Source organism: Electrophorus electricus, chromosome 18, assembly GCF_041902795.1.
Source record: "Electrophorus electricus isolate QZ-2024a chromosome 18, ASM4190279v1, whole genome shotgun sequence".
NCBI lineage: Eukaryota > Metazoa > Chordata > Actinopteri > Gymnotiformes > Gymnotidae > Electrophorus > Electrophorus electricus.
In genome coordinates, this window is record NC_137514.1 from 18,935,384 (window position 1) to 18,963,175 (window position 27,792).

General features: G+C 42.7%; 1 protein-coding gene across 3 annotated transcripts in view; it reads left to right on the top strand.

The window, feature by feature from the left end:
- Positions 1-702: 702 nt before the first annotated feature.
- fn1b (fibronectin 1b) overlaps positions 703-27,792 on the top strand; it is a 30,428-nt gene continuing 3,338 nt past the window's right edge. Inside the window, exons 1-40 of one of the 3 annotated variants that reach the window (XM_035535006.2) lie at positions 703-1,020; positions 1,313-1,438; positions 1,631-1,768; positions 1,844-1,975; positions 2,551-2,688; positions 4,190-4,345; positions 4,826-5,026; positions 5,143-5,325; positions 5,783-5,959; positions 7,236-7,388; positions 7,967-8,095; positions 8,332-8,472; positions 10,218-10,330; positions 11,373-11,541; positions 11,993-12,169; positions 13,627-13,755; positions 13,985-14,074; positions 14,227-14,421; positions 15,616-15,894; positions 16,154-16,417; positions 17,051-17,145; positions 17,525-17,693; positions 17,801-17,887; positions 18,231-18,422; positions 19,414-19,692; positions 20,691-20,879; positions 21,061-21,150; positions 21,241-21,507; positions 21,639-21,755; positions 22,113-22,286; positions 22,495-22,650; positions 22,750-22,863; positions 22,983-23,261; positions 24,061-24,248; positions 24,698-24,785; positions 25,289-25,468; positions 25,694-25,783; positions 26,170-26,358; positions 26,537-26,626; positions 27,228-27,697. In XM_035535006.2, coding sequence (XP_035390899.2) covers positions 861-1,020; positions 1,313-1,438; positions 1,631-1,768; positions 1,844-1,975; positions 2,551-2,688; positions 4,190-4,345; positions 4,826-5,026; positions 5,143-5,325; positions 5,783-5,959; positions 7,236-7,388; positions 7,967-8,095; positions 8,332-8,472; positions 10,218-10,330; positions 11,373-11,541; positions 11,993-12,169; positions 13,627-13,755; positions 13,985-14,074; positions 14,227-14,421; positions 15,616-15,894; positions 16,154-16,417; positions 17,051-17,145; positions 17,525-17,693; positions 17,801-17,887; positions 18,231-18,422; positions 19,414-19,692; positions 20,691-20,879; positions 21,061-21,150; positions 21,241-21,507; positions 21,639-21,755; positions 22,113-22,286; positions 22,495-22,650; positions 22,750-22,863; positions 22,983-23,261; positions 24,061-24,248; positions 24,698-24,785; positions 25,289-25,468; positions 25,694-25,783; positions 26,170-26,358; positions 26,537-26,626; positions 27,228-27,697 — 6,753 coding nt within the window. In that variant the 5' untranslated portion in view covers positions 703-860. The remainder of the gene's footprint in view (positions 1,021-1,312; positions 1,439-1,630; positions 1,769-1,843; positions 1,976-2,550; positions 2,689-4,189; positions 4,346-4,825; positions 5,027-5,142; positions 5,326-5,782; positions 5,960-7,235; positions 7,389-7,966; positions 8,096-8,331; positions 8,473-10,217; positions 10,331-11,372; positions 11,542-11,992; positions 12,170-13,626; positions 13,756-13,984; positions 14,075-14,226; positions 14,422-15,615; positions 15,895-16,153; positions 16,418-17,050; positions 17,146-17,524; positions 17,694-17,800; positions 17,888-18,230; positions 18,423-19,413; positions 19,693-20,690; positions 20,880-21,060; positions 21,151-21,240; positions 21,508-21,638; positions 21,756-22,112; positions 22,287-22,494; positions 22,651-22,749; positions 22,864-22,982; positions 23,262-24,060; positions 24,249-24,697; positions 24,786-25,288; positions 25,469-25,693; positions 25,784-26,169; positions 26,359-26,536; positions 26,627-27,227; positions 27,698-27,792) is intronic. The other 2 variants (XM_035535007.2, XM_035535008.2) reach the window with 2 other exon arrangements.

Sequence of the window (27,792 nt, forward strand, 5' to 3'; positions counted from 1 at the left end):
AGAAGAGAGTTTAATTAGTCCATTGTTTTTATTCCCACTAAAACCTGAATAGTCAGTTTTCAGAGGCAATAAAATGTCACCAGCTAACCTAAATCAGATACTAAATCAGGTACTGAACTTCATGTTGAGTTCTAGGCTTAATACTTATATATAATACTTATATATACTTAAATATATAATACTTATATATATAATACTTATATATACACACACACACACACACACACACACATATATATATATATATATATATATATATATATATATATATATATATATATGTGTGTGTGTGTGTGTGTGTGTGTGTGTGTATACATATTGTTTTACGCGCGCGTTTGTGTATGTGTGCATTTTAGTGCGCTAAATAATATTTTCAATATATACAGTAAATAACGCATACTCTATAAACTTAGAATCATGTATGAGTTTACGTATTTTATATATGTGGCGGCATTAAGATAATATATGACATCTTTTTTTTTTTGAGGGTGAAAAGGATGCTATGAAGAGTTACCTACGGTTGTAGCATAACATAGCAATGATAATTAATGACTTTACAGGTGTCCTTTCTCTGTGGTCGCCCAGTAGATTTCCCGATAATTGCGTTGGGCCACTGAGGGCAGGAGAGGACCCTCCCACCGCCCTCGTCTGCGCACGGACTTATATAAGCGCCCCGCTGCCGAACCTTCGTCCTAAAACAGCGGCTGCATGTAGAGGAGGGCAGCTGGCGACACATTTGTTTTAAAAAAGAAGATACGCAGCCCTCGCAGCAGTTTTTTTTTTCCTTCCCAAATCACTGGAAACTTAATACACAAAATAATTAATATACATTTTTTTCCTGTTATATTGGATAAAAAAATATGACCCGTAGCAGAGTAACGGGGTTGCTGGTTGCGCTGTGCATAAGCAATGCTGTGCATTGTTTGCCGCAGTCGACAAAGAAAAATAAGAGGCAAGCTCAGGAAGAAGTTCTACTTGACGCAGCTCTTGAAGAGTCTGGACTTCATCCAGCACTTCAGAGTAAGTTTGCTTTTATAAAGTAACGGAGATCATTTCGTTTTATATTTCATACTAGTGTGAGCTCAATTCTCAAAAGGTAACTAGTAATATATTTCCTAAACTTTAATTAACAAAGATAACTGCACAGGGGCTTAACTTTAAAGATAAATAAAAATGGCTTTACCATCATCAATAATTAAATGGCCTCATAATGAATGAATAATGAGTGATATTTGATTATTTTGGAGAACTGCAAACAGGTAGAACAAGGAGCATTAATGACTAATAATGTATGGACACGACTTCATTATAGACAGCTGCACCGAGAATGGCCGTTTTTATAAAAAGAATGATCAGTGGGAGAGACCATACATGGGAAGCATCTTAGTCTGTACTTGTCAAGGAGCGGCGGGAATTACATGCGAATCTAAGCCTGCAGGTGAGAAAGTTTATTTCATGTTGTAATACCGAAGAAATGTTGGAACGATTTCGTAAAACGCGAGCTGGTCCATCGTCGGTGCACGCACAATTACGTGCGCTCCTTCCAAGTCTTCCGAATTGTGTACGGCTATAAAAGCTTGCGGGTCCTGACAAACTAAGAGTGCGACGATTTGTCTATGACACCCTGTAGCTGAAGAAACATGCTACGACAAATTCAACGTAAGATCGTACAGCGTCGGGGAAACCTACGAGCGACCGAAGGATGGCATGATCTGGGACTGCACGTGTATCGGTTCTGGAAAGGGCAAAATTAGTTGCACCATAGCAAGTGAGTTCAACCCCAAAACAAGTTCATAACGTGTCCTCCCATGTTAAGTGCTCTAATAGATCTTTCCTGTGACAGACCGTTGCCACGAGGGAGGGCGTTCATACAGAATTGGAGAAACTTGGAATCGGCCTCACGACACTGGGGATTACATGCTTGAGTGCGTGTGCCTCGGTAATGGAAAGGGAGAGTGGACCTGCAAGCCTATTGGTAAGTAATATGCAACATTCAAGTAATATGGCGGTGACATCCACAAAACGTCTTGTTCTTTGAAGCGCTATTGCGCATATAGGTCAACTGCATCGATTCTCGGAAACCCGGGACAATATTTAAGCTAATCGCAAATATTTAAAAGGACAGTGGTCGACAGCTGAATAATGCAGACAGCTACAGTCTTGCAAGAGCTACATATCTGAACCTCGCTCTTTTTATCGATATGCGAGGTTCAGACGTGGAACGCTCTCTCTCTCGCTCTCTCTAGATAGATAGATAAATAGAGAAAGACAGACACACACACACACACACACACACAAAATCACTCTCTAAAAACAATTTTCTAATGGTGATTTACCATTGGTGCTAAACTTTAGTCCCAAGACTAAACTCAGGGTTCTGGGAAACCAGCCCTATGCGTACTAGGGAGACATACATTTACACTTTTTAGTACACTTAGAGGCTATGTGTTATCCCCTTCCTGAGATGGCTTGGGCACTCTCAGGATCCCAAACCGTAATCCCAACTTGATCTGAAAGATGCTGATGGCACTTTTTCCCTGCACCCTGCAGCTGAGCGATGCTATGACACCTCCGTCGGCACCTCATATGTGGTTGGGCAGATATGGGAGAAACCCTACCAGGGCTGGATGATCGTGGACTGCACTTGTCTGGGAGAGGGTCATGGACGCATTACCTGCAGCTCCAGGAGTAAGCATCATGTCCAAAATTACAGTCAGCCAGTCAGGGAGAGTAAACTCCGCAAATCTTACAATAGAATGAAAGCTGAGTTTCTGAGTGGAATAAGAAAATAAATGTTTGGACAACACAAGCACATATTTTGTTGTATATGCTTATACTGGCATGGTTACAGATAGCGGTACAAAAAGAAATTAGTATATCTCTTCCTTCAGTATACTAATACTCTGGATGCTTGAGCAGGTCTAGTACCACCTTGGCTTCATGACGTCATTTAAGAATGAGCTAAGCTTAGGCATGAGTAACCTCAGGTCAGTAGTACTCTGTGGTCAAATATTTAAAAAAGTGAAAATAGTGCAAAAGTGAAAATAGCTTTGAATATCAAACAAGAAGATTCATTTACAACATTATATGGTAAGGCAAAATGTTATACCATCATATTTGGGTGGAACTTGTGATCTCACAGGAATTAAATTGCCTTCTTGAAGGTAATGGACTATAAACCTGGCCATTATATTTTTTGCAAGTGTTCTTCGACTTCATTTTAGACACTTATGCTAGGACACAATCCGCAGTCATTTTGTACCAGGCCTCTGGGGCCCCCAGAGACTTCACTCAAAGCCACATCTGGGCTTCATCCAAAGAATTACTTTCCTAGTTTGGGTCCCAAATCCACTGCACCACCCCTACACTGTTACTCATTAATTTAAAAGTGTCCTTTTTAAATGAATTTCGCCACATGCATCTGACTTTACACTTACATTTCTCTCAAAAAGTCAGCCAGATCAACTCATATCTCTTTAAATATTTTCTGTGGTCGCACCCTTCTTACATCATTCCTAAAGAAGTCCCCAGGGCTGTGAGCTTGTCTGCAGCTGCACAGGAGCAGGTCAGTGAGAAATGGCATCAGAGTTTACACAGTTTCAGAGAGACCAGAATTTTAAGGGAACATGAAAAAGGAAGTGAGCGAAAACAAACGCAACTAAGAACATTAGAAAGTATATAGACTTCTCCCTTCACAAATCCAAACAATTTGCCTGGAACTTACTAGGTTGTTAAAGAAAATGGCTCCCTATTGAAAGGGGATGGTGTAGAGGCACATGGTTCTACAACAAAATGGAGAGAAACAATGGCAAACAATTGAGTGAGATTATAGCAATTTCTATCTTGTTTAAAGCATTTTAATTTATGCATTTGAAAGAAAACAGTATTTGGGACAACAATGTCAAAAAAATATTGTGAGGAAAATACATTTTCCTTTACATAACCAAGACCATTCTTCACTTTGTTGATGTTTAACTTTATAACATGCTTGTGAGTTTCTCTCTCTCTCTCTCTCTCTCTCTCTCTCTCTCTCTCTCTCTATATATATATATATATATATATATATATATATATATATATATTAATGCTTTTTTTAATGTTTTTTTTTTTTTTTGCAAATAAGCTAAAAAATTGTTCAAAGCCGTTTGATCTGTGACCTATAATACCCTTGAACCCTTGGCACCTTCAGATCGCTGTAATGACCAGGACACCCAGTCGTCATACCGTATTGGCCAGACTTGGACCAAGGTGGACTCCAAAGGACACATGCTACAGTGTCTGTGCACGGGCAATGGGCGCGGCGAGTGGAAGTGTGAAAGACTCTCCTCAACACACACCGCCCTCGGTGAGCATTCCACCCCACACCAGCCGTGGAGCAGATATGCGAGGAACTCTTTGCCAAAAAAGCAACAAAATAATAATAATTACTACACATCTGATGTCCATGGATTTAACAGTTTTAAAACATCCAGTGATTCTGAGTAACACATAGGCATGTCAAACCTTTTACTACTGTGCATCTAGAATTAGGCTGATTTGTTAGTAATGACTGTGATTCAGTATCATTGACATCAGGGGCCAGTCATGAATTATCATTTCTTGTATACTAGCATTATAAGAATGGCCTGCTAAGTGCTGCACTCACTTTTTAAGCCTTTAGTGTATATTTAGCCATATTGTATCATTGATTTTAAAAATATCTAGTTTAGCACCGTTATAGTCATGTTGTAGTTATGCTAACTCTTGAAATAGGTCTTTGTCTTTGAGCAGTGTAGCCATACTGTGCTAAAGATAACCATCTCTCCGGGCTTGTTTCTGTGGGCAGGCTCCGGCTCCAAAGCGGTGGCCCATGTCAGGCCTGTGACCCACCATGTGAATGTTCTGCCCCATCTTGTTGAGGAGGAGGGCTCCTGTCGCACGAGCACCGATGTCATCTACTACAGCGGAATGCGCTGGGTCCAGTTGCAGGGCAACAACCAGATGCTGTGCACTTGCATCAATGGTGGCATCAGCTGCGAAGAGTGGGGTACGTCAGACACCTGAAATCAGACACCTCTCTATGGGCTTGACCTTCATACCAAGTGTAGTGTGCCTCTGCAATGCAGTGATTTAACAAGGTCCCCCATTTTTTTGCCTGGACAGATGGTCAGTCGCAGGTGTATGGTGGGAACTCCAATGGGCAACCATGCATGTTCCCTTTCGTATTTGAGGGAAAGACGCACTACTCCTGCATCTCTGAAGGCCGCTCAGATGGGCAGCTGTGGTGCAGTACCACCTCCAACTACGACACCGACAGACAGTATGCTTTCTGTACCCAGAGGAACTGTAAGTAAGGCTTTGCTTAAAGGTGTACGTACGTAGCTTTGAGGTATTTGGCCTCCTGTATTTGATAAGAGCTGAGGATTTATTTCTTCCTGAGAGTTAAGAATTGAGCCTAAGATTCCATTTAAGACTATACATTATGTAAATTAGTTAAGATAGCTTTCATCTAAGAGCTGGGCCATAGCCCAAATGATCGCTTTTGCAGTCATTTTTCTGGAATAGTCTTTAACTGAGGTGTTAGTTATTCAAATCTTAAACCATAGATACTCAAGTAATACATTTGTAGAGAGGGAAAGATCTGGGTAGAGCCTCACATCACACATTGGTCTTGTCAAGCAACAGCGCACAGCGTTTACAGTTAGCTGGGCTATGACATTATGTTTTGTCTGTTACGGAAATACGAGTGAAAAAATGTCTCCCTATAAGCCGATATTTACCTTTGGTTGCTCACCTCCTGAAGTGATGGTGACAACCCGCGGTGGCAATTCCAACGGGGCTCTATGCCAATTCCCCTTCCTCTACAACGGGCGTAACTACACCGACTGCACGTCGGACGGCCGCCACGACGGCATGAAGTGGTGCGGCACCACCACGAACTACGACGAGGAGCGCCGCTTCGGTTTCTGCCCCATGGCTGGTGAGCATGCATCGCACGCAGAGCAGCTTTTGAGTTTAGCTATGGCCTGTCAGCCGTGTTTGTTTTTGTAGACACGAACTCAAAACCAAGGTTAGCAGCCTGTTGGACAAAGGCCTTTAACCGAACTCGGTTTTCTAAGCCACACTATAACTCCTCAAAACAAACTAATGCTGAAAAGCCATAAGTCGCTGCTACTGGAAGCTGACAGGTAACTTGTCTAGAGCAAAGGTATTCAGACTGTGGAATTGGTCCCCCTAGTGGGCTGCATAAAAATTACAATGTGGGGTCACAGATGAAAGGCAAAATTTTAGGCTTTTTAAAAAAGTTCTCCCTGCAATTTCATTACTTTTAGTGATGTATTTTTTTTTAATAGTAATGTATTTTTTTTTAATAGTAATAAATGGTCAAAATGCAGTGGCATGGGAAATGCTGCATCATGTGTTGTAAACTAACAACAGTCCAACTGTGATAGTTTGAACATTGACAAAAAGTTTGAAAAAGCTTTAGTTTGTTCCAGTTATGGGGCTTCAAAAGTTCAAAGGTTCAAGTTCAAATTAGGAAGGGTGCTTTGAGCAGGAAATGTATAATGTCTAGTCCAGAGCAAACCAGCATAAAGATGGTAACTATGATTTACGTTATATTTATATGCCAGTTATATCCTACCAAAGGCAAGCAGGCATGGCATGACTGGTCTTGCTGTTTGCACTGACTTGACCAATTTTCTGAATGTTCCATGAAATCTGGCTTTACAGTCAGTAATTGCTTTTTAATGGACTTGTTCACTCAAGGTCATTAAACTCAATCCCTGAAAATTTATTCAAGAGCAGGCTTTTAGAGGTCGTTATGAGCGCGGGAGTCTTTAGGAGCACATTATGAGCATGTAGTAATTGGTCACAATGAGCCACTGATTTGCAGCTCTGCTGGCCAAGGTGGCAGGGTCGACCCTTCTGAAGAAGCAATTGCTGACTTTGGCTGTGCCAGGTTCCGGCTCTGGCATAGATCCAGACAAAATGAGATCAGGCCTTAATACACACACACACACACACACACACACCCAAATCACACTCTGAACATGCTTATTCTTAATGTCTGAGTACAGCTCTCTTAAACGCAGCACACAGGTACACACACATGCACTTACATGGCTACTTACAGACTGACAGATACAAAGCATGTATACATATTGCCTTCCTTTCAAGCAAGCAACCCATGCATGGGAGTGGTCAGTATACACTTAGCCCAGAGTCTCTCGCTCCCCTTTTGTCCCCTGCTCCAGCTCATGAAGAGGTCTGCACTATCAACAATGTGATGTATCGCCTGGGTGAGGAATGGGACAAACGACATGACACCCTGGGTCACATGATGCGCTGCAAGTGTGTGGGCAACGGCCGTGGCGAGTGGACCTGCATCGCCTACTCCCAGCTCCGAGGTGTGGCAGCCATTATTGCGCTGGTGGAACATCAAAGCACATCACATCACATCACATCCTATCTGCTGCTTAGCAACTGTGATTCAGTAGTTGGTGATTCAATTTGGTTATAATGTTGTAGTCAAAGTCAAATTTATTTATATAACACTTTTTGCAACAGCTGTTGTCACAAAGCAGCTTTACACATGTCTGAGTCCAAGCCCCCAGTGAGCAAGCCAAGGGTGACAGTGGCAAGGAAAAACTCCCTAAAGCATGAGGAAGAAACTTTGACAGGATCCAAGTCTCAGAAGGGGGGTGCCATCCTCCTCTGGCCTTGGTTATAATGCCGCCTTGTATTTACATGGAAAGATTCTATACTATTTGACTCCGTAAATTATGATATGAATCTGTAGCCAGCCTAACCAAAATGTCCATCTATGTAACCGGAAACTAAAATGCTGAATGCTTTAATGCTTTAGTGAGGTGAAGCAGTGAAACGGTGCAGGAGTATGTACTTCAATTATAGCACTTCTGCTGCATTGTAACACTGCTGCATTACTGTGTATTGTGCTCTGTAACACAGTGTTCTTTGTCTACAGACCAGTGCATCGTAGACGGTGTAACGTATGAGGTGAACCAGACCTTTGACAAGCGCCACACTGAAGGCTACATGATGAACTGCACGTGCTTCGGCCAGGGCCGAGGCCGCTGGAAGTGTGACGCCATCGGTAAGACAGCACGTTACAGAGAGAGGGAGAGAGTGGAGAGAGAGAGAGCATTTGGACAGAGGGAGAGAGTGTGAGGGCCTCCGACAATGCAGCACCATTCCCATTTCAAAGCATTCAGGCCACTTAAAAGGAAACCATCCTAGAACTCTAACAGGTGTTTCCTGTGTCGCTTGAGAGTGAAAAGGCATTTGCATTACACAAACTTCGATGTTTTTCTTGCCTCGCCTTGCTTTCAGATCAGTGCCAGGAACCTGAGACCAAGACATTCTACCAGATTGGTGAAACATGGGACAAAGTCATCCACGCTATCCGCTACCGCTGCTCCTGCTATGGCAACGGCATCGGCGAACTGGCCTGTGAGCCTCTGCAGTCCACAGGTAAGATGCCATTTTGCATGAGCACCTCTACATAACCTAGACTATACATACCAGAGCAGCCATTTTGTCAACTATCAATCAAACGTGGTGTGCTGTGACAAATAGGAGTTTGTTACATAATGGTCTTCACAGCGTACTGTTGGGTCTGTGAATCAATATTAAAATGATGATGCAACAATGGCCACTGTATCTTTTTAGATTTAGTCAGACATTTGATAAATATGATAAAAATATTTTAAATGTAAAATAGCTGTAAGATATGGAGGCAGTTTAACAAAACATAGCTTCTGTGGAAGTTGAATTAATCCCCAGAATTCATTATTTCACAGTGTGAACAAATGAAATATATTTAGGATTGATAATGTTGCAAATCAGATATGAATTATCAAAGATCATAGTTATTTTTGCTGTTGGTACTTCCATGAATCCATGAATGCCATTAATTGAAAGTGAACAGAAGTATAGCAAGATTGAATGAGCATCTTATAATTTGGCCTACTTCATTTCTATAGAATGACTGACAAATTATGATTATAAACCTTTTTGAGTAACTGTATTTAATAGTTAGCAGCTTTAGCTGTTTCAGTTCAGCTTTTCCAAGCTGGGAAAACATACGAAAGGTTTTACTTAGCAGAACAAAATTTGGACCTTAGACATTGCAGTGCTGTGTTAGTGTTGAAACTAACATCCACTGCCCTGGTCTCACATTGATTATTAATCAGTGTTTCTCTTTCAGCAGTCCCTCACAAAAAAAGCTATCACAGTGTTTTTGTTTGTATTTCGTTGAGGAGATCATTAATTATTTCTCTGCTTGATGACAACTCTTTCTTTGGGCACTAGAACTAAAGTATGACCTTCATTCGTATCCTGTATTAGAGTGAGTTAAAGGAATATTGAGAATGGTTATGGTTGGATGTTATTGGTTATCAGTAGATATTAGGTATTTAATGTATTTGAAAAACTAAACTTGCAGTTGCTTTCATTTACACAAGGCACGCCACCTTGTATAAGGTGACTCACAGGCAACAGTAAATTACTTAGTACAAATCAATAGTGTCTGGCTTGCTTATCATTTGACCCAATGTTTTGAGAAGGTGGATAATATGTTTGTGGACTGTCAATAACCAGGCAGTGCCTAACTTGGTACTTAGTGACTTGTCAGTTTTTAAGGCAAATATTGCATAAAAATTTCGCTCTCAAGGACACTGTCAGTGTGTGGTTTTTGGTGGAATTATGTTTGCAAAAAATATGATAAAATATAATAAGGCCATTTGTTTATAGAGAGTGTTGCAACACAGGCAGAAGTTTAGGAGAAAAAAACATCCCTTATTGGTTTTTTAATGTTTTTATATTGCTTTTAGCTGTGTGTGGGGTTGGCTGAGAGGTCGGTCGCAGCTTGACGTAAGATGTGTGTGATTTGTAGTGTCAGGCAAATGGGAGGATTCCTTTTCGTCTTTCACTCTAGTCAGGCCAGTCTGAAGTGATGGAGTCGGTTTATTCCAAGTATAAATCAGATGCATAATTTTCTTATTACAAGTCGGAAGCTGTGACTGACTTTGATCTGCTGTCCTTGATTTGCTGCTCATTTGTCTGAGAATTTAATCAAATTCACCTGCCTGGTGCAGATACCTAGCCACAACGGAAGTATGAAAAAAAAAAAACTTTTAACTGCTACCAAAATTTACATGGCTAAATGGATGCCTGGTTTGTATGGGACTGATCGCAGCTGTTATTTCTCCCATTAGTTCCAGTGCGTGTGATCATCACAGAGACAGGAAACCAGCCCAACTCTCACCCAATCCAATGGAACCCACCGTCATCGGCCCATATTACCGAATACATTCTCAAGTGGAAAGTGGTATGTTTCTCTGTGCCAACCTGTTGTGGGGTTCTCAGGGCTCTGCATGAAGGCCACTTATTTATTTATTTTTTACATTTTTTATAGCTTACCAATTTAAATTTGGTGTAATGGACATAGTTATATGATTTCAACAGTGTTGTTGGCTTAAATGCATTTTTGACCCAAAAAATAAATAAATAAATAAATAAATAAATAAATAAAATTTTTATATATATATAGAAATATATAGAAGCTCATTATGACATAACCATTATAAATATATTCTTAGTGTTAAGGATATTTAACTCATTACTTGACCATCATGGATTTAGTTGGTCTGACTAAAGGTTTATTATGATGTGCTATTGGTCAAGCTGTAAATGTCTTTTTACAGAGACATGTTTTTCCTACTCTTGTTCTTTTGAAGCCTTTTAAGTGGTTTATAGGTTTTGGACAGGAGAAGGAGCTGCATAAATCAGAATGTGGTCAACGTTATGCCTCTTTCACACACGCACGCACGCACGCACACACACAATATTTTCTCTTTCTACTCAACACTCTTTCAGCACAGAAGTGTCAAAATTTGGCCCCAGAGTCCTGCACACTTTGTGGTTAATTCTCGCCACTAAACATGGTACATAAGTTGAATCAGATGTGTTTTGAGCAGAGAAATCACCAGATGATTCTAGACTCTAGCCCTCCAAAGTTTGCAGTTGACAGTCCTTGTTTAGCCACTTCTGTAATATTAGGTGAAAATAAATGTTTTTTGTTTTTTTTTCTGGTTTGTGAAAGTTTGGATGGGGGCCTGAAAGTTTGGATGGGGGCCTAGCCCCTGGAGACGATGGAAGTGTTGGCTATTGTGTAGTAGTCTGCATTGCTATGAATGAAACTCAAACAGATTCAAAACATGTGAGCAATCAGTCAGACTGTGGAAAATATGCAATGTCCTCATCATGCCAGAGAGCGCTGAGGGATTGATGGTGTTGGACTGGTGTTTGCTGTCTTTGACTGGCCTTGCTGGGTTTTTTTTGCCTTTCCTGCTCTGTTTTATGCTGGACAGAAAAACACACGTACCCCATGGAAAGAGGCTGTCATTCCTGGCCACATCAACTCCTACACCATTTCAGGACTTAAGCCGGGTCTGACGTACGAGGGCCAGCTCATAAGCATCCTTCGCTATGGTCGCAGAGAGGTCACGAGATTTGACTTCACCACCTCTTACGGTTCTTGTAAGGATTTCTTCTCTTCTCTTCTCGTCTCTTCTCTTCTCGTCTCTTCTCTTCTCGTCTCTTCTCGTCTCACCTGGCGCGCTTTGTCTTTTCAAAGTGTCAGTCGGTGCTTTAGTCAAAAACGTATTCAGGTTTTTTTTTCCTTTGTTTTTGTTTGGCCACCACCTTCCACCTTATCTGGTCTGTTTTTTCCTCTGTATGAACCAAGGAGGAACATGGGTTCACCTTTTGAGTCTCCCCACACTGTTCTTTCTATTGACGTATCAGAGCGATTTCTCACTGTTACCCTCAGCATGCTCATTCTGGGTCTAGAACAAGATTTCTGTAATACTGCATGAAGCCCATCTTAAATAAGCACGCTACTGATGAAACTGACCCTGAAACCTACTATATTTGGACTCTACCTATTCATGGATTTTCTTTTTCTCTGCCTCTTTCCTTATTTTTCCAGTGATTCCCACTGAAGGTGTGACCACACAACCAGCACCTGTTGTCGATACCTCAGAGTCCGTCACCGAAATCACCTCCAGCAGCTTCGTCATCTCCTGGGTCTCAGCGTCCGACACCGTGTCCGGCTTCAGAGTGGAGTACGAGCTCTCTGAGGAGGGAGCCCAGTCAAACGTGATCGGTAAACATTGCGCAGAAATAGTCCAGCAGTCTTTTGAACACATTACAGGCTGCATAACATAAAATCTTCAGGTAAAGAAAAAGAATATGATTATTGGACCAAATTACACTGCCTGGCCAAAAAAAGGTCACACACGCTAATATTTCGTTGGACCGCCTTATGGCACACGTTCACTGTGGCACCATTTCCACAGGCTTCTGAAATGTCACAACATTTATTTTTGTCCAGAGTTGCATTAATTTTTCCCCAAGATCTTTGATGATGGGAGATTTGGACCACTCTGCAAAACGTTTTCTCCAGCACATCCCAAAGATTCTTAATGGGGTTCAGGTCTGGACTCTGTGGTGGCCAATCCATGTGTGAAAATGATGTCTCATGCTCCCTGAGCCACTCTTTTACAACTTGAGCCTGATGAATCCTGGCATTGTCATCTTGGAATATGCTTGTGCCATCAGGAAAGAAAAAAATCCATTGATGGAATAACCTGGTCATTCAGTATATTCAGGTAGTCAGCTGACCTCATTCTTTGGGCACATAATGTTATAATGTTGATGCTAGGTTGCTAGATTCATAATGTTGAACCTAGACCTGACCAACTGTAGCAACCCCAGATCATAGCACTGCCCCCACAGGCTTGTATGGTAGGCACTAGGGTGCATTACTTCAGCCGCCTCTCTTCTTACCCTGATGCACCCATCCCTCTGGAACAGGATAAATCTGGACTCATCAGACCAAATGACCTTCTTCCATTGCTCCAGAGTCCAATCTTTATGCTCCCTAGCAAACTGTAACCGTTTTTGCCGGTTAGCCTCACTGACAAGTGGTTTTCTTAAGGCTACACAATTGTTTAGTCCAAAGCCCTTGAGTTCCCTTTGCATTGTGCGTGTGGAAATGCTCTTACTTTCACTGTTAAACATATCCCTGAGTTCTACTGTTGTTTTCTACTATTTGATTTCACCACATGTTTAAGTGATCGCGATCATTCAAGAATTTTTGTCTGACCACATTCCTTCCTTGAAGATGATGTTTCTCCACTGTCCTTCCACTTTTTAATAATGCGTTGGACAGTTCTTAACCCGATTTTAGTAGTGTCAGCAATCTCCTTAGATGTTTTCTTTGTTTGATGCATGCACATGACATGGTTGTGTAACAAATGAAAAGCTACTCACAGCATCAGTTACGGTTAAATAACTTGTTGCCAGCCGAAACATAATCACCCATACAATAATTATCCAGTGGGAGGCTCTTACCTATTTGCTTAGTTAAATCCAGGCAGTGACCTTTTTTTTTTGGCAAGGCAGTGTATATCACAATATTTTTAATAGCAATGTGCACATTACTGATTTATTCCTTGTAAATACCTCTTCTATATGTTTGGAAGTCTAACTAGAATATTTCACAAAGAAAAATCTTTTCTTGTAAATATGATAAAATAATACAATGCCATGTGGGTTCAGATCTCCCACGCACAGCTAGCTCAGTGAACATCGTCAACCTCCTTCCTGGCCGTACATACAATATACAAGTTTTTGAAGTTCAGCCAGAGGGAAGCACCAACCTTATCCTGACCACCAAGCAGACCACTGGTATGTGTCCTGTTAATTTTCTCTCATTTACATCACACTAAGCTTCCACTCCCTAGGGTAGTGTTTGTCTGCTCAGGTTTAGGTAAATATTTGAGTAGGGACAGGGAATGGTAATGCCACACTTGCCACTTCTGGCAACACTGGCCAACATCACAGTAACACTTTATTCTTGGTTATCTTGCTGAGTTAAAAGCGTCTTCCTCACGGTCAAATTACCTTTTTTTCCCAGCCCCTGATACTCCAACTGACCACAGAGTTACAGGTGTTGAGGACACATCCATTGTGATCTCATGGACCAAGCCACAGGCACCAATCACTGGTAGGATCTGAGAAGCCCTGCAGAGCTAAGAACTGTCCTAACACTGCAAGCAAACACAAATGAAATCAAACTTGAGGCCTTACAGTAGTTAGCAAATGAACACAAAACACTAATTTGATTCATAGTGTGTGCGTGTGCGTGTGTGTGTGTAGGCTACCGAGTGGTGTACACCCCATCCATCGAGGGAGGCAGCACAGAGTTGATCCTCCCCGAAACGGCGACCTCTGTGACCCTGACCGACCTCTACCCCGGTTCATCGTACAATGTCAGCATCTTTGCAGTGGAGGACAACCTGGAGAGCAAGCCAGTGATCCTGTCCGTCACCACAGCTGGCGAACAGCAGCCTGGTAGGACATCAGATGTCATGTCTATGCTGCCTTTATATAGGAGACAGTTGTGATGACACCGTAGTCAGTAATTACGAACACCTGGACTGGGTTTTGATTCAGGAGCCAGGATCAAGTATCAAGGCCAAGTGAGATCCATGCGTAATCTACTTCTGAGCTTTTATTCTCCAAGGGATTTACAATCTGGGTAACACAGCCCTGTATGGGTTCAAAGATCTTCATAACATTACTGCCAGAAAACACTCCATGCACATGACACATTGATCGCAGTCAGCACGGGCAGCGGCAATGATAATCAAGCCTTTTTCGATGTAGTTCTGCTTGTTGTTGGTTTCTGGTCTTTTTTCGGAGCAGCTTCTGGACCATGGTGCTCTAGACGAGGCATGTCCCAAATCTCTGCCTAGCTCCTCAGGCCGTGTGATTTGCAAAAGGCTCCAGGGCCAGGAACACATTCAAGGGACCGCAAACTGTTTCGGTGCTGTGCTGTTTTTCTCAGATCCTGCCAACTAGCACCTACCCCCCCCCCCCCCATAGAGAAACCCTCAACTATTCATCATTCATCCTCAGGAGACTCTTTGAGAGTGTCATGAAAGGGTCCTACATGCTTTTTATAAAGATTCTTGGGTGTTTTTGTGATTATATTATGTTCCTGGGAATTCTGTCCTCTCACCAGCAGAGGTCCCTGTCTCCCACTACTCATTTTTTTACATGCACATTTCTGCTCATTGTCACCTGGTAATTTCCATTAAATGCTCTGTTGTATAACCTGCTTTGTCCATCAGTCTGTTGTAAAATCAATCTATCATTGTCACTACAGTTCTGTGTCTTTTTCCATGGTTCCTGTTGTGGTTCTCCTGGTGTTGTAGGTCTTTTGCATGTTTCACTGACTCTACTATCCAAATAGTTTTCCCTTTTTTTTTTAATGACATTGTCCTGCCTATTACTGATGATCTCATGAACCAGGTTTTATTTCTATACTTAATACCTTATACACAAAGGGTGGCATAATATGGACAAATATATCATGTCACAATTATATTTCTGCACATTGCAACTGTCATATACTGTGCGAAACACAGTGGTAAACAGCTAATGAAACACAGTTGGCCTGTATTATTGTGACCAAAACAATTTTTTTTGGTTCACGAGAATGCCATAGCACCTGTCAGTGTTCACTGGTACACCTGTCCACAGAGGAGGTCCCTGCTCCGACGGACCTGCAGTTCTATGAGGTGACTGATGTCAAGATCGCCCTCACCTGGACGGGCCCCCCGACCGAGGTGTCGAGCTACCGGGTGACCTTTGAGCCGGTGACTTCAGATGGGCGGAGCCAGAGGCCACTGCAGCTGCCCATCACACCCAATGCCTACGCTGAGATTACGCGGCTGCAGCCAGGGACGCGCTACCGTTTCCAAATCTACGCCATCAGCGGAGTCAGCGAGAGTGAACCTCTGGTGGGCGAAAAGGCAACGAGTGAGTGCAGGCGAGCACACATGCATACGCAAACATGGACATGGACACACGGACGCGCGCGCACGCACGCACGCACGCACACGCACACACACTTGCATCACAAGCAAACAAGTTTACCTTGATTCTCCACAATTCCCAACAATTACACAAAGAGATTGACAATATCCATTTCTTACTCTATACATTCAAATAAATGAGTATAGAGTAAACAGAAAACAAAAATATACCCACCTGACCCTTGACTTCTGTGTTTGTTCAGAGCCAGACGCACCGACGGACCTGCGCTTTACTGACATCACGGAGGACACCGCCCTGGTCATGTGGTCTGCCCCCACAGCACAGGTCACGGGTTACCGCCTCTTTGTCACCATGGGCGGTTCCACTCCTAAACAGCTGAGGATCCCGGGCAGTGCGACGCAGTTCGAGCTCAGCCGCCTGCACCCTGACACGGACTACATAGTCGTGCTGCACTCAGAGCAGGGCAGTGCCCTTAGCGAGGGTGTCACTGGCACCTTTACCACCTGTGAGTTAATGCTAATATGCTAGCACTAACTTGCTAACAGTAACGCTCTCGTTAGAGGTGTGGCAACAAGGGCCTGTTGATGGCCAGTGAGCACTAATGCGCAGAGGACATGGCTTTAGTTGGTGTTTAAAACAATATACTACAGTAACTAACAGAGACCATAAATGATGCCATGTAGTTGGTAATTATTTCTAGCTAGTGATGCTGCTAATAAACAAAAACTAAAAGGGACCAGCTAGCATCAGCTGTCAAAACATTAACATTTTTAAAAATAAATCAAAAATTTCTAAGTGATACTTATACGTATTATCATCCAAATACAGCTTGAATGTGTTGCCAAAGTGGCAACAGAAGTTGAACATTTGTTACGTTAAGTATTTTAGCATTTAGTATTTTATAATAGTAGAAAAACTGAAACTCATATGAAGAAAAATATGACTAGAAACCAATTAATTTTAGTTGTGACCTGATAGCATTCAGTTTGTATAATATCTGCACATGTCTGCCCAAGGTTGGTTGAAGTGTTCCTTTTGAAAAGGTGGGAGTGACTTTTCCCATTTGTTGTGTTCCTATCTTTTTGTTTGGAGCACACATCAAGCTTTCTGATTCTCTCTGATTCTGCTGTTTCCTCAGCTCTGCCCATGGGCAATGCTCCTCGCTTTACTACCGATGTCACTGACACCTCCATCATCATTTCATGGACCCCTGTGCCACGTTTCAGCTACAAGGTTAAAAAAAACAACAAAAAATACATATCCTAGAATCTCACTGTGCAAATGGAGTCACTTTTCAGTATGTCCAGTCTATGATGTGTTTCACTTGAAATGCTAACCTTTCTTTGAGCCAAATGGTAACAGTTCAAGTTTGGTTTATTCATCACATACATAGTCATACACAGTATAACTCGCAGTGAAATGGTGGAGAGTGCTCTGTCCAAACTGAGGAAAAGAAAACAGGGGTGCATAGAGAAATATAGATATTCTATAGTTCTATATTCTATATACAGTGACAGAAAGTAAAATGTAAAGATCAAAATCATAATGTACCGACTTGCCTACTTTGTTTCAGTACTCATTTCTTGTTTTTTTCTTCGTGTGTTTCTCTCAGCTTTCAGTGAAGCCCAGCCAGGGTGGTGAGGCACCCAGAGATGTGACCTCTAGCTCAGGAAGCATTTACATCTCCGGCCTCACTCCAGGAGTGGAGTACACCTACAGTGTCCAGCCCATTGTCAATGGCCGCAAGCAGGGCAAGCCCATCACACGCAACGTTGTTACTTGTAAGCAACTTACAACCAGCAAACTCCATTTTCTCCAGTAAAAATATTTACTGCTGTTTAATGACACACCTCTCTTTTCTCATGCTTGACTATTTTGTCTACTGTAGCATTGTCACCCCCGACAGACCTGAACTTGCTGTCAAATCCCGACACGGGCGAGCTCCGGGTGAGGTGGCGCAGCAGCCAATCACCTGGTAAATACTCACATACTCCTGCTTTGCACAAAAAAATTGTCCTGACCTTCACTCTCCATGTGTATGGGGGTGGAAGGCACTGTACAAACATGATGTTACTGTGAACCAGTTGACCACCTGTTTTTTTTTATTGTTGTTTCAAACATATTTTCATATTATTTTGTTTGTTCTTTCTTACTCTCTTTATTTAATGTACCGTATGTAGTCTAGTAATGGTGAAGCACTGTAAAAAGAGTTTCTTTCCTTCCTTCTTTCTTTTCCATCTTTTATCTACTTATTCCACTCCCTTTTTCTTCACACTTTTCTTGATCTCCCCCTCCTTTCTGTTCTGTCACCCACTTAGACATCAGTGGTTACCGAGTGACATGCTCACCGACAAATGGGCAGCGCGGAAACTCCCTAGAGGTAGTTGTGATGGCGGATCAGACCTCTTCCACTCTGGACAGCCTGAGCCCAGGCGTGGAGTACAATGTCAGTGTCTACACAATCAAAGACCACTTGGAAAGTGAGCCAATCTCCGGAACAGTCACCCAAGGTAAGGCCTTTCCCCTGGGACAGTGGTTCTCTTCTAGTGTGCCTCCCCTACTCCTTTGCATTTTTCATTTGATTGTTTTTTTAAAGGCTAATTAAATATGTTTCCCTGAATGTGTTTCATGAAGCAAGACTATTACATTTATTCTGTAAAGCAACGAGGACAGCTTCTGTGGTTGTGTGAGTGTGTGCACATGTACATGTCCGGTTGAAGTAATGAGAACTGACATTTCCATCCATTTTATGGACAATATCCAACACCAGTCCTCTGAACCCACACCGAGACCTCCAGATCCTCTGCGTTCCTTTTGCCATAAAGCCAAATAGTCTTCACATGAAACCCTCTTATTGAGCAACCAGTGACCATACGATGCCATGTTGACCAGTTTATCAGTTCTTACTGCTGTCATGCATTATCTAATTGCTTGTACTAAACTGCTACTGAATATTATCTGAACAATCTGAATGTCATTGATGAAAGAGTTCAAGATTAATTATGACAGTATAAGCAGTGCCAAAGCTAGTCCAGCATGCGACATTCTTCCGCATGTGCAAGCTCGACACTGTTTTTTGCTGTTTTTCAGATTGCAAATTTCAAATCTTTGAAAAGTAATTGACCTTAGGTGTTCTTTTGGGCTTTAAAAAATCATAGACTTGAAAATCTGTATGGCTGTCTTACATTTAATATAATCACATTCATAATCATTAATAACCTGCAAAAGATCTCTGTAGCAGTAATGAGCTTGGTCTTTGTGCTATTGAAGTGTTTCCACAGAATTTCATTTAATCTGTGAATCATTTAATTTGGGTGCATGTGTCATGGTAGATAGCTCTTCTCTTTTTAAAATCTCTTCTCTTTGATTTTTATCTGGCTCTTCTAATGGAAAATTTAATTGCTGATTGCTCATGATTCCTGCTGTTGTGTGTCTTGTTCTATCTCTTCCTCCCTGCTTTCCTTATAAACGTGCTCGCGTTTATAAATTAACATATTCTAGACATGCCGAAGGTGAGAGACCTCGGCTACATCAATGTCACCGACACTACCATCGGGATTCAATGGACCTCACTAAATTATCCGGCCATTACCGGATACCACATCAAGGTAGTTGCCACTGGTGAGACATTGCCCATTCTGGAGGATTCTGTGGACTCCTCCACCAGTTATTATATGGTTCGGGGACTGGAGCCTGGCATCGATTATGACATCAGCGTCACCACGGTCACAGAAGACGGCGAGAGCGAGCCGATGACGATCACCCAGCAGACTCAACCTGGTGAATTATCCCCCTGAATAATTTTACAGGTTGCAGTTGAAATGGCAGATGGACTCACAGTGAATTCTATTTTTGTTAAACACACAGCATACAGAGTAGGGCGGTCAAACAATTCTCTAAAATTATAACCATATTTCCCTTAGCAGACTCATATTTAAGCACACAAAAGAAACCTTAGGTGCTTAGTTCTAGTTAAATTTAGAATCGCAATTTAAATAAATAATACTAACCGAAATAAATAATACTCACCCATTATCTTAAAAGTGACATAGTACCTTCTCTGACATATTAACAGTGCTAAGTTACATTTTTGTAGCCTGCCTTGCTACCACCAGAATGAACTGGACACTAATATAGGTAGCCTTCTTTTTTTTCTTACTGAGTGATATAGCAAGTGTCTCTGGAAGCCTTCCTTGGATTGTCGAAAGAAATATAAAGTGTGGCTTTGCTTCCTGAGTTCTCTTTGCAGTCCCTATGGAGGAAACGAAGCACCTGATGGCAAAACAGTGGCAAAATGACCAAGGAAATATGATTTTGGTTTTTAAAAAGTGGTACCCTCTGAACTGTAATAACATACATGAATTAAGTTAAAAAAAAAAAAAAAAGAAAAAAAAAATTGGCAGCCCACATTCAAACATTCATCGAGCTTTTCTTCTTCTGGTGGGAAGCGCATTATCACTGAGAAAAGTATCATATTGAGATATATGCTAGTGCTTCGGATGTTGCATTACATCGGCAGTTTTAGTATTTAGATATTCAAAACTCCAAAGGAACTACACTTTTTCACACTTCTATACCAAACTGAATGGTTTGAGGTTTTATTTATTTACATTTTTGAGTTTTTATTTTGCTGCTAAATATTCCAGTTTCTTTACACCAGCCTGTGTAGCCACAGTCTGAATTTCACACTAAACTGCGTTTCATTGAATGAGGCTGGCAGTAGGAACTTCTATTGTAGAGTACCAGGAATGCAACATCTGCCATCATCTCCTCCCTAGCCGTCCCACCTCCAGCGAAACTCGTCTTTGGGGAGGTGGGTCCAGACTCCATGCGGGTGTCATGGACGCAGCCGTCTGTCCAGCCTCGGCAGATCAGCCGCTTCGTTATACGCTACCACCCTACCAGCAGTGATGACGACATCGAAGAGATCAACGTGGGTGGAGCCACCAGCACCTTCCTCTTGCAAAGTGAGGCACTTCCTTTGTTTCTTCTGCTTGCCTCTTCATTTCCTTCATCATGACCTCTAAGTCCCATTTTTGTAAATCTGCGACTTTGAGGGCAACTGTTTTTCAGGAAAAGAATAGTATTTTTTGGTTGGAAAAGTTCACATATTGACCCGTTTATCTAACCTTCCTCTACTTTGTGTAGACCTACTGCCACTTACGGAGTATCTAGTGAGTGTGGTGTCTGTGTATGAGGAGAGAGAGAGCACACCTGTGACCGGCAAACAGAAAACAAGTGAGTCAGTGTGTGCATGTGTGACTTTGTGAGTTCATCGCATACAAAATCCATTCAATTACAGACTTGACTGTGTTTCACTCCATGCAGCGCTGGATTCTCCAACGGGCCTGGAATTCTCCGATGTCTTCACCAACTCCTTCACTGTGCACTGGATTGCTCCCCGAGCCGTCATCACAGGCTACCGCCTCCGCTACCAGCCCACCACTGGGGGACGCCCCAAGGACGAGCGCCTGCCCCCGACACGGACCCACTACATGCTGACGAAGCTGACCCCCGAGACTGAATACATTGTGCACATTTATGCCATCAGCGGCACCCAGGAGAGCCTGCCGCTCACTGGGACCAAGGCCACCAGTAAGTGCTGTTCCCTGTAGCCATCCCACATTCTCTTTAAGGGATTTCTTCAGGATGTCTCTTTTAGTTTGCCTTGAAGCACTCATGTTGTGAACACTAATCCGTGTATGGAACAACGCTTCTTCTCGCAGTCTCTGATGCTCCCACTGACCTGGAGGTGACCTCCTCCACACCGACCAGCATCACCATCACATGGGATGCGCCCGCTGTCCCTGTGCGTTACTACAGAGTCACTCACGGTGAGACAGGTGGGTTGCTAGCCGCTGTCTGCTTTATATTAGCCAATATCTTTGATTTACCAGAAAGTGAAGTTACTCTTAAAAATCACATCATTAATTTATTATTAGCATTAGCAACATTATCATTTTTAGCCATTTGCCTATTTAAACTATTATTTAATAAAGCATATAATCCAGTAACTAATGTGAAGTATTCAGTACTATTTAAGTGGGTACACTATTTGAGGTTTGTAATTACAAGAGTGGTAAATGGGAGTCTGGACCCACCAGTGGAGAGTTTAATGCCTGGCATTTTAGTTTATCATGGTGCATAACATGGCATTTAATGATGGCGTGATGGCTCAGTTGAATTTTCCTGGACTATAGGAGAGAGTGGCTCTACCAAGGAGTTCACTGTGCCGGGCACAGATTCGACTGCCACGATCAGTGGCCTGCAACCAGGCACTGAATACACCATCACCGTGTATGCAGTGACTGGCCGTGGAGACAGCCCCGCCTCCAGCACGCCCACTATCATCACGCACAGGACTGGCAGCCATAGTGGGTATCTCGAGCAAAGATCAGTGTGGTCTTCACTGCCATGACAGTGAGAGCAGGCAATACTGACCTACAAACCATTTTATTAGAGCGTCAGTTCCAGAAGCCTATATATCATGGCCCTAAGTGTGTAATACTTACCTAAGAACACTTTTATTAATAGAGGTGTTCAGTGAGTGCAGTTGGTTTGAAATGATCAATCTGTCCCCAGATGTCCCCTCACCCTCTGCCTTGGACGTGACGAATATCCAGGACAGTGTCATGACTGTGCGCTGGAGTCCAGCAAAAGGGCCCATTACAGGCTACAAGGTCACAGGGGTTCCCCAAAGTGGAGAGGGACCCACCTTCACCAAGGTGGTAGGCCCCGGTAAGTCTCTACATATCTCACTGTGGCCTACTCTGTTCCTGTGTTATTCACTGTGTTCGCTGTGGCCTACTGTCACTGTGTAATTCACTGTGTTCACAGATCAGACAGAGTTGAAAGTAACAGGCTTGAAGCCTACGGTGGAGTACGTCATAAGCGTGCATGCTATCAGCCGTGATGGGGAGAGCCGCCCAGTGGTAGAAAAAGCAACTACATGTGAGAGGTTTTTTTGTTTGTTTGTTTGTTTTTATTTTTTATTCAGTTCAATGTATACTAAAATGGTGCTACAATAACTAAAATCTAGTTTTCTAAACTCCAGTACCTCTTTCCTTTAGCTTCAAGCCATCCAGATCCTTCTGGTGAGCTGGCATTCGATAATGTTGACACCACGTCCCTTAGAGTGTCGTGGAGCATCCCGCAGGGTCCCGTGACAGCATACCGGGTCCTGTACTCCAGCTCCCAGGAGGGGATGCGTGAATGGCAGCCAGCTCCTCACAGCTCCGACCACACCGTGCTGCTAAGCGGCTTGCGCCCAGCAACCGAGTACACGGTCCAGGTCATTGCCTTGAATGGCCATCAGACCAGCGCAACCCTCCAGGGATCGCAGGCCACTGGTGAGCACTACCACAGGGTGTCCCGTACAAGGGCCCCCTGACATTCAGTGACTTCCGGCAGAGGTCTCATATTAACCATGCATACGTCCAAGTCCACACCGAGGAGGTTGTTGTGAACATGATTAATGCAGAATATGTAACTGATCATTTCCTTAAAGTGTGGTGCTGGAATTTGCAGTGTGAATGTGTGACATGAATTCATCATTTTTTTCATGCCAAACATCTAAAAATAATTAGGTCTTTTATTTAGAAAACTATGTATGTTATTGTATAGTATAGTATAGTATAGTGTATATATAGTATAGTATAGTATAGTATAACATAACAATGTTATAACTTATGATAATCCAAATTTTAAGGCTGCTCAGACAATTTTTCTAGTTAAAAAAATTGTTTTTTAGTGTTGGTGTTTAATTGTTGCCTTGACCATTAACAAACATTTCTGCTGTATAAACTGCAGAGAACTCCGACCCTGCAGATGACCTGGATACGAGGTGTTATATTCTGATTTGAATTCTGCAGGGAGGTAGTCCTCTGAAGGGATAGGCTAATCCAGTTAAAAGCTGTATATTCTAACTCAAAAAAATAGCAAAAACAGATTTTATCTTGATTATCTATTGTGACTTATGATTTTATTTTAACTATTAAAAGATATATTTTTATGGCCTTACAAATAAGATGATTTCTGTTTCCAGTTATGAAAAAATAAATTCCGTTGAAACTTCAGCATTACATCACATCGGGTCTTTGCTTCACCTGTTTCTGTATGATCTTACTCTGGCTGCTCCTCCCCCTCCAGCTGTACCCGCCCCCACGGACATCCAGTTCAGAGATGTTGGCCCCTCCTCTTTTGTCGTGCTGTGGAGAGCCCCCGTGGTCAGGCTTAGTGGCTACCGTGTGATGGTCACCCCCAAGAACAAACATGCCCTGCCCAAAGAGATGAACGTGGCTCCTGACTCTACGCAAGTGACAGTGCCTGGACTCCTGGTAAATTAGATTCCTTTTTCAGCCGACTACTGTGCAGTGCACGCTCAGTGCTTCTACAAAGCAGTATTCACTCAACCCTCCATATAGCACATTCTGCTGTAGTATGCCCCTTCTGTACTGACAAAAAAACAAAACAAAACTGCCAACTATTGTTATCTACCTGACTCTATTGTACAGTTCTTCACTGATTAACGTTGCTGTTGCAAAGTCATACTATGTATCATATATGTATATATATGACTATGTGTGTGTATATATACTGCACTATATACATACTAAATGCTATGAACAAGCCTTTGTGTGTTGTTGGTCAAAAAGTGGTCTTGATTGTAAAATAGCATGAATAGTAATATGTGCGAATAAGGGAGATATGATCCCAAAGAAAAGCCTTTTAATATGGAAGTCACAATCGAAGTTTGATGGTTTGCTAAAATGAGGATTGGCTGCAGGTTGCCACCGTGTATGAGGTTCGCGTTTACGCACTGAAGAACTCCCTGAGCAGCCGACCTCTGGTTGGAGAGGTCACCACTAATGAAGGTCAGTGAGCTTAACTGCTCTGTGTGCTCCCATGTACGATTTACAGCTCATCATTTTCCGTGCACCACAAAATGGCTGCATGTTTGGAATTGAAACGGGTCAGACTGCAATTATGTCCTGTAATTGTTTGAGACATCAGGGTATATTAAAACATGCCATTGACACCACATAACGGTTGTCCTGGATTATATTGTCATTTGTTAGTTTATATTTGTAATTATTTTATCATTATCATTTATCATTTTATCATCTATCATTATTTACAGCATTAACAATGAAGCTGGCTTTAACTGGACTATTTTTATTTAGGGAAGGGTGCAGAACACTGGGTGTTTTCTCTCAATTGCTTTCTCTCTTACTCTGAATATCTAGGATTACTCAGAATATAAAAAATAGATGAGCTAATTGTTGACAACATTTTTTTTGTTTTGTTTTGGGGGGGGGGGGGGGTTTGTTTGTTTTTGCACCTGAATCATTCTTGTTAATAAATTATAATCCTGCAGACATTAGCCCACCTCGGCGTGTGCGCATCTCCGAAATGAAGGACTCTAGCGTCACGCTCGCCTGGCGCACTAAGATCGAGCCAATGACGGGCTTCCTCGTTGAGGCCACTCCCACCACTGGCAGTCACCAACCCATTAGGAAGGTGGTGCCAGCTGAAGAGCGCACTGTCACCATCACAGGTAGGACATGGTTGTCATGGTGAAGCTTCCAGCTGTTAAAGGTGCAGTTTCAACAAAGAGGCTAAAATGGCTATTTGCAAGTGTTTGGCAGATGAGTATTTTAACTGCATTTAAAAGGGAAAGACCTAGCTAGCATTTTTGGCTGGACTACGCCTGTATGTTTGAACCAGCCAGGCTTTTATTCATTCCACTGCTAGGTGATGCATCCTGTGTTCACTCTTTCAGGTCTGCAGCCAGGTATCAAATACAGGATAAGCATCTACACCCTAAACGGAGAAAGTCGCAGTGACCCTTTCACCCTCATAGTCACCACAGGTACGTTCTCCACCTTTGACATGCTGACGATAAGAACAACTCCACTGTCCGACACCCTGCAGCTGAAAGACACTGACCCTCACCCTCACGCTGGGGATACAGTCAGGCCAGTCCTGCTTCACCTGCTTGTTGGGGCTCCTGCATGAAAATTAGCTACATTTCACCAAGTGGGTCTTGCTGATGAACAGAGAGTACATGCATATTTGCGGCTCTTCTTCGGGGTACTGTCTGGTTGTCATGGTGACAGCAGTGATACAAGACCTCTTTTAATATTGTGGAAGCTAAAGATAGCTTAGGATAGATTTAAATATGAAACATGATTAAAGCACAAAGATTGAATTGAATGTGCCATTCAGCTCTGTGTGTTTGTGTGTGTGTTTGCTCAGCTCCCCCAACTGTCCAGCCTCCCACCAACCTGCAGTTCACCTCCCTCACCCCAACTTCCATCTCCTTTGCCTGGCAACCGCCCACCAGCTACATCACAGGGTATTATATCACCTATGAGGAGGCAGGGAGCAGTCCACGTGAGCTCTTACCACGCCCACATGCTGGCGTCAATTACGCCACCATCACTGGTATGATCACCTGCATATATAAATTTTACACACACACACACACACACACACACACACACACATATATATATATATATATATATATATATATATATATATATATATATATATATATATATATATATATAAACATTAATATTCATACCTTCATGCCAGGAAAATTATTTTTTTCTTTTAGGTTTGAAACCAGCAACTGAATACATCATTAAGATCATTGCTCTCCAGAACACCAAAACAAGCCCCCCACTAGTAGGCAAAGCAAGGACCCGTAAGTGTAAAATGCACACGCACACACACACACATACACACAAATACATTTCGATAAAAGGTGTACTCCTTCAAAACATCTTTTCGTTGCCCTCTGGCAAAAGCAGACAAAAAGAAGTTTTGAATTGCTAGCATGACTCTGCTTAACTGCTTCTGGAATGAACATTTTACAGCTTGCTCAGTAGCATTAAAGTCAATGACAAAATGACAACTAAAACTGTTATAGCTGAATGCTTTAGAGACTGAGTACAGCTCATGTAGATGAGCTGTAATGTAGACCAAAGTCTGTTCCTGTCAGAAATTCTATGGAATGTAATTCTGCCGTTAACTGGAGGCAACCTGCAATGCAGTGGCTGGTGCTTACAAGATCCACCAAGGAGAAGCTTTTGTTTGTTAAAGGCCTCAGTTCGATCCGCTTTTAAAGGACATTTCACCAATATTTCTACATTTCTTGTTACTTTATTCCATGTTTAATATCTAATTTTGTGATATTAAACACTGTCTCCTTGGCTGGATCTTCAATGCCCCTCCTGGCTGTTAGTTGCTACTGCAACAGTCTTTGCCCCCTACTGCTTTGCTGCTAACCACCCTCTTCCGCTCAGAGGAACCCACATCGCTTTTGCTGCCCACTCCCCCGCGCCATGGCTCCCATGACCGCCTGGATGTGCCCGAGGTGGATGTGGAAGACAACAGGGTGCACGTGGCGGGCCCCACGGCCCAGCCGGACCTGGGCGGCCATGGGCAGCATGTGGAGTACACAGAGTACAACAACAGACCCAGCCAGCCCAGCGGGGACTACCAACCCAGCATCAATCGGCCCCATGTCCCCGGAGTCGGGGAGACACTGGTGTACATCCCTAAGGCAGGATCGGATGGGGGCCGGGTGCCCGTGATCGTCCAGGTGAATGAGAGGCCCGGTTATGGCCTCCCTTTTGGTTTTCCAGAGAACCAGACAGGGACGCCGCAGGAGGCCCAGACCCAGACCACCATCTCCTGGCCGCCTTTCCAGCAGAGCTCTGCCTACCTGGTTTCCTGCCACCCCATCACACATCAGGAAGAGAAGGCATTCCAGGTGAGAAGCATACAATATGGGAAATCCAGGAATTTAACAGTAATGTTAACAATAATGTTTTATGCCCATATATCAAGTGTGGTCATTGATGAACT